Source organism: Lontra canadensis, unplaced genomic scaffold (genome assembly GCF_010015895.1).
Source record: "Lontra canadensis isolate GAN:19392208 unplaced genomic scaffold, GSC_riverotter_1.0 scaffold378, whole genome shotgun sequence".
Taxonomy (NCBI): Eukaryota; Metazoa; Chordata; class Mammalia; order Carnivora; family Mustelidae; genus Lontra; species Lontra canadensis.
In genome coordinates, this window is record NW_022631372.1 from 80292 (window position 1) to 93750 (window position 13459).

General features: G+C 42.1%; 1 protein-coding gene across 1 annotated transcript; it reads right to left on the reverse strand.

Moving 5' to 3' along the window:
- Positions 1-6425: 6425 nt before the first annotated feature.
- On the reverse strand, positions 6426-12685 carry LOC116862914 (myristoylated alanine-rich C-kinase substrate). The gene is made up of 2 exons (XM_032850368.1): positions 12045-12685; positions 6426-10219 (listed from the first exon to the last, which is right to left on the reverse strand). Exons 1-2 carry the CDS (start codon positions 12144-12146, stop codon positions 9320-9322), a joined length of 1002 nt encoding a protein of 333 aa, XP_032706259.1. The 5' UTR covers positions 12147-12685; the 3' UTR covers positions 6426-9319.
- Positions 12686-13459: the final 774 nt, after the last annotated feature.

Here is a 13459-nt window from a genome sequence, read left to right on the forward strand (position 1 = left end):
TGCCTGCCTCTCTGCCTACTTGTGATCTCTCTCTCTCTGTCAAAATAAATAAATAAAATCTTAAAAAAAAAACCCTCTTTAAATGTTAAATGATACAATATTCTACAATAAAAATAGTATTTACCATACTACTTGATCATATGATTACTTGATCACATGATCATATGAGTGCATATGTGACCCCTATGATCATATGGGTGCATATGTGACCCCTGTGATCATATGGGTGCATATGTCAGGGCATAACAGCTCCAAGTTCTTTGAAGAACATTGCTTGATAAAGAGCAATGAAGACAGAGGAGCTGACGGAATTTCTTCCATCTCTTTCCTCTATCACTGCCTTTGTAATCCCCACAAACTAGTTTATTCTTGTTTTCAATTTGAAGTCTTCTTTTAATCAGGAATATAGCATATTCAACATATGTTGTAGTGGTTTAGAGATGGTCAGAATTTGACACTTCTCCCAGAGGTGGTGTCCGCGTCCTTCATTCCCAGAGTCCGAATGGGCTCCGTGACTATTTTGACCAATAAAAGTACAGTGGAAGTGAGCTGTGCCAGTTTCTGAGAATAGACTATAAGAGACTGGCAGCTTCTACTTCCTGTCCCTTGGAACACGCTCTTGAAACTCCACGTCTGGGAGAAGTAGGCAGCCATGCAGTAACTCTGACTATCCTGAGACAGCCATGAGAACAGAGAGTACCTGCTGGGTATCCGTTGGTGCAGACATCCCAGCCAGGCACCAAGACCAGTGTCAAGGAACCATTTTAGGTCTTCTAATCCTAGCAAACACCTCATGAAGAAGAATGAAGATCCCAGACATATGGCCCCAATCTAGCTATCCCAGCAGTCTCCAACTATTCAAAAAGAAACCCCAGCTGGTGGCCCCAAACACGTATCGGAGACAAGCTGTCCCTGCTGTGTCCGCTCTAATCCCTGACCCACAGAATCATCACGGATAAGATCATTATCTTGATTCTGGTGATGGTTTCACAGGTGTGTACATATGTGTGCATATCAAATTGTGTCCTTTAACTATATGCAGTGTACTGTGTATCAATTATACATCAATAAAGCTTTAAAAATAAGTTGTTGTTTTATACCACTGAGTTTCCAGTGGCTTATAATCTGCCACTAGATAACCTAAATATGCATCTTCTGTGTTTTATTTTTTCCTGCTATTTATTAAAATGCTATTAAAATAGAAACTTGACATACAAATTTAAAACATATACCAAGCATTGTTTTTATAATATTTGATTTGTTTTCATCTAATGTCTGTAATCAAGGCTATATGATAATTAAATTTGTTCGACATTAAAAAAAATCACATTATAGATTAGTCTCCAGGTGCCCCTAAACTTGATTTTAAATATATATTATATATTTATAATAAATACATATCACTGTGTAATGTTTGTGTATTTATAAAAACATATCAAATCATGCATAAATATGAACTTATGCTCTACTATTAATTTTATATATAAATTTTTATGTATGAAATATGTATTTATTACTTGCAAATATACTTTTGATAACAAAACTGGAATTCAGAACAGAAACATGCTTTACAAACAACTAGTTTAAACAAAACTTTTTTTTAAATATATATTTTTTAAGATTTTATTTATTTATTTGTCAAAGAGCACAAGCAGGGGCGGGAGGGTGGGGTGGGAGTCCAGTCGCAGGCTTCTCGCTGAGCAGGGAGCCCAATGTGGGGCTCAATCCCAGGACCCTGTGATCATGACCTGAGCCGAAGGGAGACTCTTAGCCCACTGAGCCACCCAGGCATTCCTTAAAAAGTCTTCTTGATCTAAATAAACAAAAAAATCCTGCATTTTCTCAATAAAAACACTTATTTTGTGTTCTAAGTCTCAAGAAATTATGGCAGAAATGCTTCAGAAGAAATAGTCCTCATTTGATATTACCATGACTATATTTTTTCCGGATTGTATATTAAGTTTATCTTTGTTCACTAAGCGTTAAGCATGAAAAGATCTTTGTGCTCTGTGTAAGAATGCTAAAAAAATGTCGATTTTCTCAAGAGATTTGAATAATAACTTTCATTATTGTTCAGAGGAAACTCTGGTATTTGCATATTTTTGGTTTGTTTTAAATAAATTCATCATTGGAATTCTGATGTTTCACTTCTAGATTGCATAGAATTTTAAGTTTAGAAGCTATATGCCAATAAAGTATTAAAAAAAGGTTAAGATTCTCATTTAAAAATTTTCAAAATTCTTAGCAATAATTTATGTTTTTAAAGATTTTATTTTTTAAAATTTATTTATTTGTCAGAGAGAGAGCACAACCAGGGAGAGCAGTGGGCATAGAGAGAAGCAGGCTCCCTCCCGAGCAAGGAGCCCAACTTGGGACTGGATCCCAGGATCCTGGGATCAAGACCTGAGTCCAAGGCAGACACTTAACGGACTGAGCCATCCAGGTATCCCAATAATTTATGCTTTTTAAAATATCAGGAAGCATATGAGAAAAGGAAAATAAGACATTCTTTGTACTATTGTAATCGAATTCATAAACTAGTTAGCACACTAAAGACAGAAGAAAATGACCCTTGTGAGATAATGCATTTTTCTAGTTAATAATTAATATTTTGTAATATGAGCTGACCAAGTCTACAGGCTCCTTTTTCTTTACCATTTCAGCAAGTGTCTTCAAATCTATTAAAATGTTATCTATCCTGGATGATCTATTGCCTCATCCAATGCTTGCCAATTTTTCAAAAACATTAAAATAAGTAGCTCTAGTTGGTAGTTTGCTTAGAAAAGCGTAATTCTTTATGTTCACTTAAATTCAATGACTTCAAAACTTCTTCACAAAAGCTGTTAATTAATCCTGCCATGGGAGCCTCTGGGCTATACAATGAGTATAATTTTTCTTTAAAAATTACCAATTTCACTGACACATACCCCGGGATAGAGGTTTTAGTATTTCGCTGGTGAAATTAGTAATGCCTGTTCACCAACATGTTCTCTTCAGTGCACCGCTTGATCGAGTGCCAGCATGGAAGTCTGCATGACTGGTGATTTCTGAGTCTTCTCAAACTCATACATTTCCAGACATTTTTTCTTACTACATGGGTAAGGTGCTGTGTTGAGAGATTTTGATGACATTTAAATATGATTATACAGCAGTAATTAGAGGGTAAGAAAGAAATTGCAATGCCTCCCATTTCTTTGAAATTGTATAAACAGACGGCTTCTCGGCATGAGACCCAACTAAAATTAGGGTTGTGCCAACACTTAAATGCATAAGCCCATTTCATTGAAGTAAACTAAATATTGAGTTTCATCTATCTTTTAGCACATTCTCAAGTAGCATCTTAATGAAATTAAACTGAATTCATTTATTGAATTCTATAACTTTAAAGCATAATCTACCACAAGGCAATCTGAGCCTCATTTATATTACTTATGTTAAATAAGTTTAAATCCATGAACATACTATGCTACTAATCAAATACCATCATTGGTCACCTCTGAAGGGTATTAGGGAATCAACTCATTATTCTGAAAATTAATAAATAAAGGGAAAGAATTAAACCAATTTTCTGCCTTTCCATTAAGAAAGGACAACCAAACGGTTGATGAAGGAAACTTTCTCTTTATAGAAATAACTGAACAAATAAATAAAAAGGATTGACAATTAGAAAAACACCATTTGGCAATTCTATATTAGTTAATGGATTTAAGCAAAAATCAATGGCTTTAAACTTCACAAAAAGAGAAATGATTGAACATTGTGTGCCTTCTGATAGAAATACAACATCACCTGTGATACAGTCCTTTGAATCTGAATCTGATCAACTTCTAGATCTATTAATCAATTTACAGAAAATATTAGAAATATAGGAAAGACAAAGTAATGTATTACATGACAGCATGAGGTGCAATTAGCAAAATCCATACTCTGGACACTTAATAAACAAATAACTCAGTTTCTTGTACAAATAAATTGCAAGGGAAAACAGAGATGGATAAATTCAGACATAACATCATATAGTGTTTTTAGACATTTTTTCTTACTATTTGTGTCCCAGAGTCTTTCCTATCAACTCACTAATAATTAAGATAGCAATATAATCTACCTTTCTAATTTTTAAGCTATATTTTCTAAGGTAACAATAACAACAATAATAAAATTCTCAAGCTAGAAAGCAGTTTCTTTTCCATTGAGGGAAGAGCAAAAGCAAGCCTGTAAAATCCTTCACATCCTCAGGTAGAGACAATCTTTCCATTCTTACCAAGGGTCCTGTATGAGTCTCTTGCAGCTGCCGTAACAAAGTACCACAAACTGGGTGGTTAAAACAACAGATATTTCTTTTCTCTGAATTCTGGAGGCTGAATATCTAAAATCAAGGTGCCGATAGATTTGGGGTCTTCTGAGACCTCTCTCTTTGGCTTGCACATAGCTACTTTCTCATTAGGGCTTCACGTGATCTCTTCTCTCCCTGCGTGTGAACCCCTGGTATCTCTCAGTGTGGACAATCTAAGGACACCAGTCATGTTGGATTACCCTAACCCTTTATTTGAATTTAATTTGAATTTAATACAGTCACATTCTATAGTACTGGGAGTTAATGCTTCAACATGAATGGGGGAGGGAGAGGACACACCGTTCAATCTGTAACAAGGCCATTAAGAATCTCACTGTATTTACTGATAATTCCAATGCCATTATTAACTGCTTGCAATGGTTTGAAATTTAGAAAAACACTTTCATGTGGGCTCAAAAGCTAAAGCTCATGAAATTAATCACATAAGCTACACTTTGCAAAGTTTGTACCCAACATTACTCTTCGCTCCTTGACTCTCAGATTTTGTTTCTTCAGACCTGTGCACTTGAGTGCGGTAGCCACATGTGACCAGAGAGCACTTGAAATGAGGTATGTTCTAAGTAGAAGATACACTGGATTCCACAGACTTGGTAAGAAAAAAAAGTAAAATATCTCAGTAAGTTTCCTGATGATTGCATATTGGAAGATTTTGGATAATTAATTTCATGTTTGTTCTTACTTTTCAAAATGATTACTAAAAAAGCTTAAAATGACATGTGTCTTTCATTATATTTCTATTGGATGGGATTTCCAAAACATGGGTTTATCATTTGACCTAAGTCTTGCTTTGAGAGCTTTCTTACATTTCGAATTTAGAACTCTCCCCAACAATCCCTTTCCTTTTCTCACCCCTACACAGGTAGAGAATTGTAGCATGAGAGCTAGTCCTTAACTTAATTTCAAACCTAAGGAACAGTGTCCCACTTGTTAGGAAGACAACCTGTAAGGCTAACTTAATGAATTCAATCAAAATGTGTTGTATTGAAGTCCTACGGAACAAGGAGTCCTGTTGTCTTTCAGCTTTCTCAGAAATGAAAGAAGTTGTAATTAATAGCAATTGACAAAGGTATTTATTTTTCACTTACCAGTAGTATTTAAAGTCTTATGTTCTAATTTTATCAAACACAAGAACTGGGATTATCAGGATTCCTAGAAATTTTGCAGTAATTATTTTATGTATTTACAACTGTTAGATCTTATGATGGAGTAGTTTGCTTTGCTTTAAAGTTGCTGTTGAGGGGCACTTGGCTGGGTCAGTCCATAAAGCATGTGACTCTTGATCTTGGGGTTTTAAGTTCCAGCCCCAGGTTGGCTGAAGATTACTTAAAAGCAAATGAAGTTGCTGTTAAGCAGTGGAGAGGAAATGTAGATAGAAGTATTTCAAGGATCAGTAATTTATCACTCTTTTCAGGTACATAAAACCTAGTTAACATTCACATCTTTTTAAGGTATTTATTTCCCATTTTAAAAATAGCACTGTTGGATGTAATTTAAAGGAGTGCTGGAACTTGAGTCCCCAGCAAGGACTGGAATCTTTACAGACTGAAAGCATGTTAAAATTCATGTTTGCTACACCCTGTTCTAAGCACTTTCATGACTGGGAAGTGGAAAGAGAAAAAAATGCTCAATATAGCAGTGAATGATTAAAGGAAAAATAAAAGCAAACAGCCCTGATACTAAACCATTTTTTAAATTTTCAAAGCAAACTTAGTTATGTTAAACTACATCCCCTTTCCAAAGTATATGAATGCAAAAAGGACCCTTTCCCCAAATTTTTAATTCCAAAATTTTATTGTTTATATACATGAGAGGAAAATGTAGATACACTGCATTGTTTCTTAAACATATTATCAAGCCCTATCATTAAAATGTTTAGCTGACTTGTTAACATAGAACTCACCTTCAATGGATATAATTATATATCCTAAGTATAATGTCAAGCATACCTTCCAAATCCTTTAAACTGTGTAATAGTTATACTTACCATCAACACTTAAGATTTTAAGTTTTTCTCTAAAATTTGCATTTTAAAATTAAATTTGTAAAAAATCCTGTTTTAGCAAGCTTGATTTATCAATTGGAAAAACTTTATTTTACAAGCAATAGTAATTGAATCAAATGATAATTATAATCCAGAGGAAGTATTTTATAACCATAGCAAATGCCATTATACATACTGCCAATACAGATTTAATAGACAATACTGAACTGTACAAGAGTTATTTATTTTTCCTTAATCTCAAAGCTATTGTTAGTAATACAAAAAGCCATATTAACATTTTTCCATTAGAAAACAATGTGATGTACAAAACTTTGGATGAAAAGATATATGTCAAATGTCATTTAAGCACTTGGTGGAAAATCCACCACTCCATCAATACCACCCAAAGTGTTTTAGGCAATTAAAATCAAAATAATGCATCTTAATTCCAGCTGTTAAAAAAACAAGCCTAGCAATATAGTTGGCTACACAGTATTTTTGACTACTCGCAAGTTAATTTTTAAAATCTTTTTTTTTTTTTTTTTTTTTTTTGGGAGTCCTCCCACACAGAAGGCCCTATACTCAGCCAAGCAGGTATTTGAGAAAAAAGTTGGTGAGGTTGGAAAGACCCCATAAAGCAGTCCTTTGGTTACCAGATCTGACTTTTAACTTTCAAACATCCTTCAAGATCAATACTCCCTAACTAAAAGTACATTCTTTTCCAAATGCTATTTTTATTAGTGGAGAGGGTATTTGGTAAGGAGAGAACATGAACTATTATTTATGATCCATTATTCCAATTAATAGCACATGTCAAAAGCTAATTTATTTTTCTAAGGAGTTTTAAGATTTGGTGCTTGTTACAAATGTGGTTCACTGACTCACTGTGAACCCTACAAGGCATACTGCTTAAAAACAGCAAGCAGGTGTGTGTATTTACCTTTGCATTTAATGAAGTAATGGTATTTGATACACACTTTAACTTCAAATTCATTTCAGGATCCAGTGAAGAAAAAAAATAAATCCAGTTATGGGGTGGTAAGAGCAAAGGTGAAAACTAGTAAGGATTATTACTATATAAGAAAGTATTATTCTCTATCTTTTCCTTTGAGTAACAAGATACTAACACACTACTTTCATTAAAAAAAAACTGCAACTATTGAATTGAGGCAAGTACTGGAGGCCCATAAACTGACTGTGTTGCCCATCGTCACCATTACTTCTTTACATAAGCCTGTCTCCTAAGGTATAACACATAATCTAAGCAATATTTGGAAATTAGCCAAGCACTAAGCAATTACAATGGCAGGTAATACACCATCAGTTGTTGAAACACATTTGACCAGTTTTGTGGCCCATCTGCAGTTTGGATTAAATAGACTCTCACTCAAGTTTCTGGACTTGCATGACAAAAAAATGTATTTTATGAAATTTTCACATGACATTTAGAAAAGTCATCGGGTCATACCACTTTTGTATTAAATGATTCATTCTGACATGCTACATAACTATGATAAAAATAATTGTTGACTTTTTAAATGAAAACTCAAGGTCAATGCAAGTAAATGGTAACAGACATGGAATGTCTTAAGATCTTCCTGTATGTAATCTGACACTGTTGATTATGAATTTTCAGTTTGAAACTTCAGATTAAAAACCACAAGAAAATTTACTCTTGATGGCATGCAAGATGTTCCTTCAAAATTACCCTCACGACCTAGAAGTCTCAGTATTTTATCAGAACATAAATAAACACAACAGATTTGTACATTTTATTCACATTTATTTTTCGCTTTTAGTGTGCTCACAGAAAATTAGAACACCTTAAGCAGGAGTTTAATAGCAATTTTTGTAAGCAAAGTTACATTCCATCTCTAAGTCAAATTGGTCAAAGCTTCTCCAGTATTTACAAAACATGATAGACAAGATGCTACACAAAACCATTGCATCTGAAGATTTTTTCCTTTATTCTCAAAGACGACTGGAAAAGAAAGCATTGTCTGCTGTAATCAAAAACATACCACAGTATAAACAGTAACCATTCCACTTATCACAGCTTGGTTGAGTTTAAAATTTGTGTTTAAAAGGTCCAAGATGACTGCAGTTTTACAAAAATGGGCAGGGTGGAAAGTTGCAAACTTCATGTGCTTCTGGATATCAAGATTTGTTTTTATACAATAGTCACAGTTAAAAACACCCTGCTGGTAATACATAATTACACTTTATTAAGGTCATAAACCAGCAATAAACAATAAAGCCTATACAACTTGTAGTTCTACTTAATCACTGACTGGTACAGCTAACATGAGATAAGTGAAAAGTTCCTATGGTTTAAATGAACTCCTAAGACTATGATCTTTTTTAAAATCTGGGTATTGGTGTTTTTTTATTTTTTTTCCTCTCTTTCCTTCTTAATCAAGACTTGTAGTGTTGTAAACCTGCCTCACAAAATACATCGTAATAACTTTTCTTTAAAAAAAAAAAACAAAAAAACAAAAACTAAGCCTTTACACCATCATTTCTAGTGGTACATTATTCTTGGCAATGTTACGCACCACTTCGATTTCCCCATCGTGGCCCCTATCACTTCATTTGATATCCCTTTTGACCCACCCATCTCCTTCATATATGGGCATGTCCATAGATTGACAAAGAAAGTTTACATTTTCGAATAAAGATGCAAAGTATGCAAAAAACATTAATACTGATGCAAAAAATAAAAACAAGAGAGAAACAAGGCAGAGGAAGGTGTTTAAGCTCTCCTCGACCTGTTGGAATGGTGGTAACAGAATGATTTGAGATGGGATCTGTGGGGAAGGAGGGGGAACAAAATTTGCTGCTTTAAAAAAAAGTAAAATAAAAAAAGACATCTTTAAAATCAATCCCTGGTTGTAGACAAGTTCTCCAAAACCAGTACCTGGCACCACTCCAACAAACAAACGGGGGGAGAAAAGTTCTTCGATTATCTCAAAAATCGGGCCCTTTTACTCTGCCGCCTCCGCCGGGGGGGCTTCCGGACTGCACTCGGGCTGGGCCTCCTGTGAGGGGGCTGCGCAGGCTGACGAGGCTGACGCGGCCGCAGCCTCTTCCGCGGGCGCCGCCTCCTGCTCGGGGGGCGCACCGGGCCCGGCGGCTGAGGGCGCCTCGCAGGCAGCGGCGCTGGCCCCGGCCTCCTCGACCTTCTCCTCGGCCTTGCTGGGCTCCTCGGGGGCCTTGGCCTCCTCGCTGGCGGGCGGCTTCTCGGGCGCGACGGCGGCCTCCTCGGGCTTGGCCTCCTGCGGGTCGCCGCCCGCCGCCACCTCCTCACCCGCCGCGGCTTCCTCGCCCGGCGCCGCCGCTTGCTCCCCGGACGCCGCGCCCGCCTCTGCGGCGGCTGGAGCGGCGCCCCCGGCGGCCTCGTCCTTGCCGCCTTCGGCGGAGGCGCCGGCTGCGCCCTCGGCCTCCCCGCCCTCTCCCGCTTCCTTCTTGTTCTTCTTGAAGGAGAAGCCGCTCAGCTTGAAAGACTTCTTGAAGGAAAAGCGCTTCTTTTTTTTTTTCGGGGTCTCGTTGCTGGGCGAGGGCGTGGCCCCGTCCTCGGCCTTGGGCGAAGACGTGGAGGAGGCGGCCGACGCGGCCTCCCCCTCCGCGGCCGAGGGCGAGCCGGGCTCGGCGGCCTCGCCCTCCGCGGGCGCCTCTTTCTCCGCCGGGCTGGCCCCGGCCTCGGGGGCGGCGGCGGCCGGCTCCTCCTTCTCGGCCGCGGCGGGCGACGCCGCCCCGCTCCCGGCGGCCGCGGGCTCCTCCTTGTCAGCGGCCGGGGCGCTGCCGTTGGCCTGCAGCTCCTCCTTGGCGCCCGGCTCGGCGGCCGCGGGAGAGGCGTCGCCGTTTACCTTCACGTGGCCATTTTCCTGCGGGGCAGAGAAGGCGGGAGTATCACTGAAGCGGCCCGAGCGCCGCCATTGCCGCCCCCACCCCTGGGCGGGGAGGGACCAGTTACCCTCCCTGAGCCCCTCTGGCTTTGGGAGTCCCTCCATCCCCCTACGGGGGGAACCGGGGTTGCCTGCCTAGACAAGAGCTCTCCGAAGAAACGGAGCAGTGCAGTTGGGGCCGCCCCAGAGAACCAGCAATAGCCTCGATCACTCAACAAATGCCCTTCGGATTTAGAAATGCTGAGCCCCGGACTAGAAAGCAAGGGATAACCCATTCCTGCCTCCACCTCACGGGGTCTGCAAAAAGAGAACCACGTAACACACTCTACACACCAGACGCCCTTTGGGAGAAGGCACAGAGCCAGGGCCCTACACAGCCCTCTTTTCCCTAAACCGTGAGAGGCTCTGCAAAAACACCGAGAACTCCCAGGGGCATCACAGCGCTCCAGCCAGAAGCGCCACGGCTGCGCGCGCAAAGATCCTGCGCGCCGCCCCCCCAAGGGCTTGGGGTCGCCAGGGGGCGCTGCGCCTCCACCGCACGGAGCCGGGCGCGGGCGGGTCGGCGGAGGGGCGGGGCCGCGGGGCCACCCCGCCCTGCCCTGCCCGGCCCTGCCCGCCGGCCGAGGCGCCCCCGAGCCCGGATCGCTCAGCCCAGAGTCCACAAACAAAGCTCAGGTGGCTTCCAGTCGTTCTGGTCCGAGCAAAACCAACAAGGCTGGGGGAAACCCTTTATTTCCTAGGTCTTGCCTCGGCTTCCACGCCCACCTTCGCCTGCGATTCTGTGAAGCCAGGGCGCGCCACGGCGGCTCATTTTGCATTTTTAACGGGTTCAGAGTCTCTTGGCAGAGCTCGCCTTCCCCATTAGGTTAGAGTAGGCGAAGCTACACGGCCTCTACTCTAGGAAAAGAGGCGTGGTGGGTGCCCAGTGTTTGGGAAGCAGCCACCCATGGCCGACCTCTCGCGCCCACCCAACCGTGGCCGTCTGCCTGGGTCCGGGCAGCGCTGGGGTGGCCCCCCGCAGTGGTCCAGGCGCCGCCACGCACACGAACAATCCCGACCGAAATACACGAATTGCCTCTTACTGACCATCCGGACAGGTTCTCTTCAAGGACCCACCGAGTCTTCCCACCCCTACCATGTAAAAGTCGGATGGGTGTGTAATTCCACAGACAGCGGACGAATAAAGATTTAGAACGGTGGGAAAGCCCCACGGAAAGATATTGAAACCTTTCAGCCCAGCTCCAGCCAGCCAGCTACCTTTCCAAGAAACCGGGGCACGCCGCCTCAGCATACAATAAGACAGCCTTTCTTTCCCTCCTTGCCTTTCTCCACCACCATTCCCATTCTCCCCCATCCTGCCCCCCCATCACACCGGCTCAGAAATGTTGAAAGCGACCCAGTCTCGACAACAAACACGAGAGCCACCCCAACACCTTTGTGCTCACCAAACACAAATGCAACCTGACTGGGGGGGGGGAGGGGGGTTAGCACCTAGCTAGTCACGTTCTGCCAAGCTCCAAACACGCCATTTTAGACAATTTATCACTTCTTTCCTCTTGTCTACACAAGAATTTGCCAGGATTCTCCGAGAACCACTCCTCTGGGGTGGAGGAGAAGACCCCCCCCCCCCACCTCCTATGAGAAATTGACAATTTAGGCTATCGCTTTCCATTCAACTTTCAGACTGGAATCTGGCCACGCTCCTCTCTACGCCGAATGCGCCTAGGGCGCGACCGGGAGGGGAGAAGCGTCGGGACTGGAGAAAGACACCAACGAAATGACCACAAACACAGGTAGAATTTACCTGCCCATTCGCTTTGGAAGGCGACGAGGCCACAGCCGCCTCCCCGGGCCTCTCCGCGGTGGCTTCTCCCTTCGCAGCGGTCTTGGAGAACTGGGCACCCATGCTGGCTTCTTCAACAAAGAAACTCAACAGATCCAAGGGGGGAACAAAGAGCCTCCGGTTGGTGTAACGACGGGGCGAGCGGCAGCAGCAGCGGCGGCGGCAGCGGCGGCGGCGGCGGCAGCAGCACACACACCGGAGGGAGGGGGGAGTGGGGGTGGTGAAGAGGACAGAACAGAACCGATTAAATACACTCCGGATAAAAAAATTTAAGTCGAAGAGATAAAAAAGCAGCAGCGCAGGAGGGAGGGAAAAAGGGAGGAAAAGTCGAGCACAAAAAAAGGAGCCCAAGTGTAGTTAAAAAAAAAAAAGAAGTAATAAAAAAATCCCAGATTTGTAGCCGCACTGTAGACAAGAGGAAAATGGAGAAATCTCCCTGGTTGCTAATAAGATGCGGGGTCCAACGCCCAAGTGCACAGATGAATGGGCTCGCGGGCGCTGACGCGGCCCCCGCGCGCGCCGGCCAATCCGCGCACCGCACACAAAGCAGGGGGCGGAGCCTGCGCGCCCGGCGAACAATGGAGCCGCGCTTTGCAAATGGTTTGAAAATCAGCCTCAGACCGAGAATTAATGTCCTCCAAATAAATAAATCAATTAAAAAATACATGCCTCTCGCCTCCCTCTGCTTGAAAATAATAATGCATCACTTGATTGGCTTGCTTTGTTTGGAATTAATTAACGCGGGAGGGGGGTACTTGTGGATGGGGGCGGAGAAAGCGTTAACTTGACTCGCTTTGACTCTTGTCGGTCTATATCCGTGTCTGTCTCTCTCCACTCGCTCCCCTCCCCCATCTTCCCTGTGTGTTTATGTGTCTGTGTGTGTATGCGAGTGTTAAAGACAATGGTTGGGATTTGTATGCAGCATGTTTTCTTTCTCCGTGTTCCATACTGGTTTCACAGATACTCCACAGGGTTTGTTTTCTTAACGGTTGCAAATGTTAAATCGCTCCAAATTGAAAGGTATTTAAACCACGAAGATCGAATTTCATCAAACCACATCTCGAGTTAGAATTAGGTCTGTAGGCCAGATGTGGAAAATGCAAAAGCGGCAAGGAGCCTAAGCCACAGTCCCTACCCTATCCCACACTGGCATGAAATAAAATATTGGCCTGCGACGTTCATCGAATTCCTCCCACCCCCGACTATTCCCAATGAGTGATTCCCCCCACCCCACAATATAAAGTGAGGGCCATGTACAAAAAATCATAACAGTTTGCATTTTATCACTATAAGAAATGACAATTTTCCTCTATGGTGAAACGAGACACAATACGAATCCATATATATGGTTAGGATGCAATTCGCGTAGATATGAA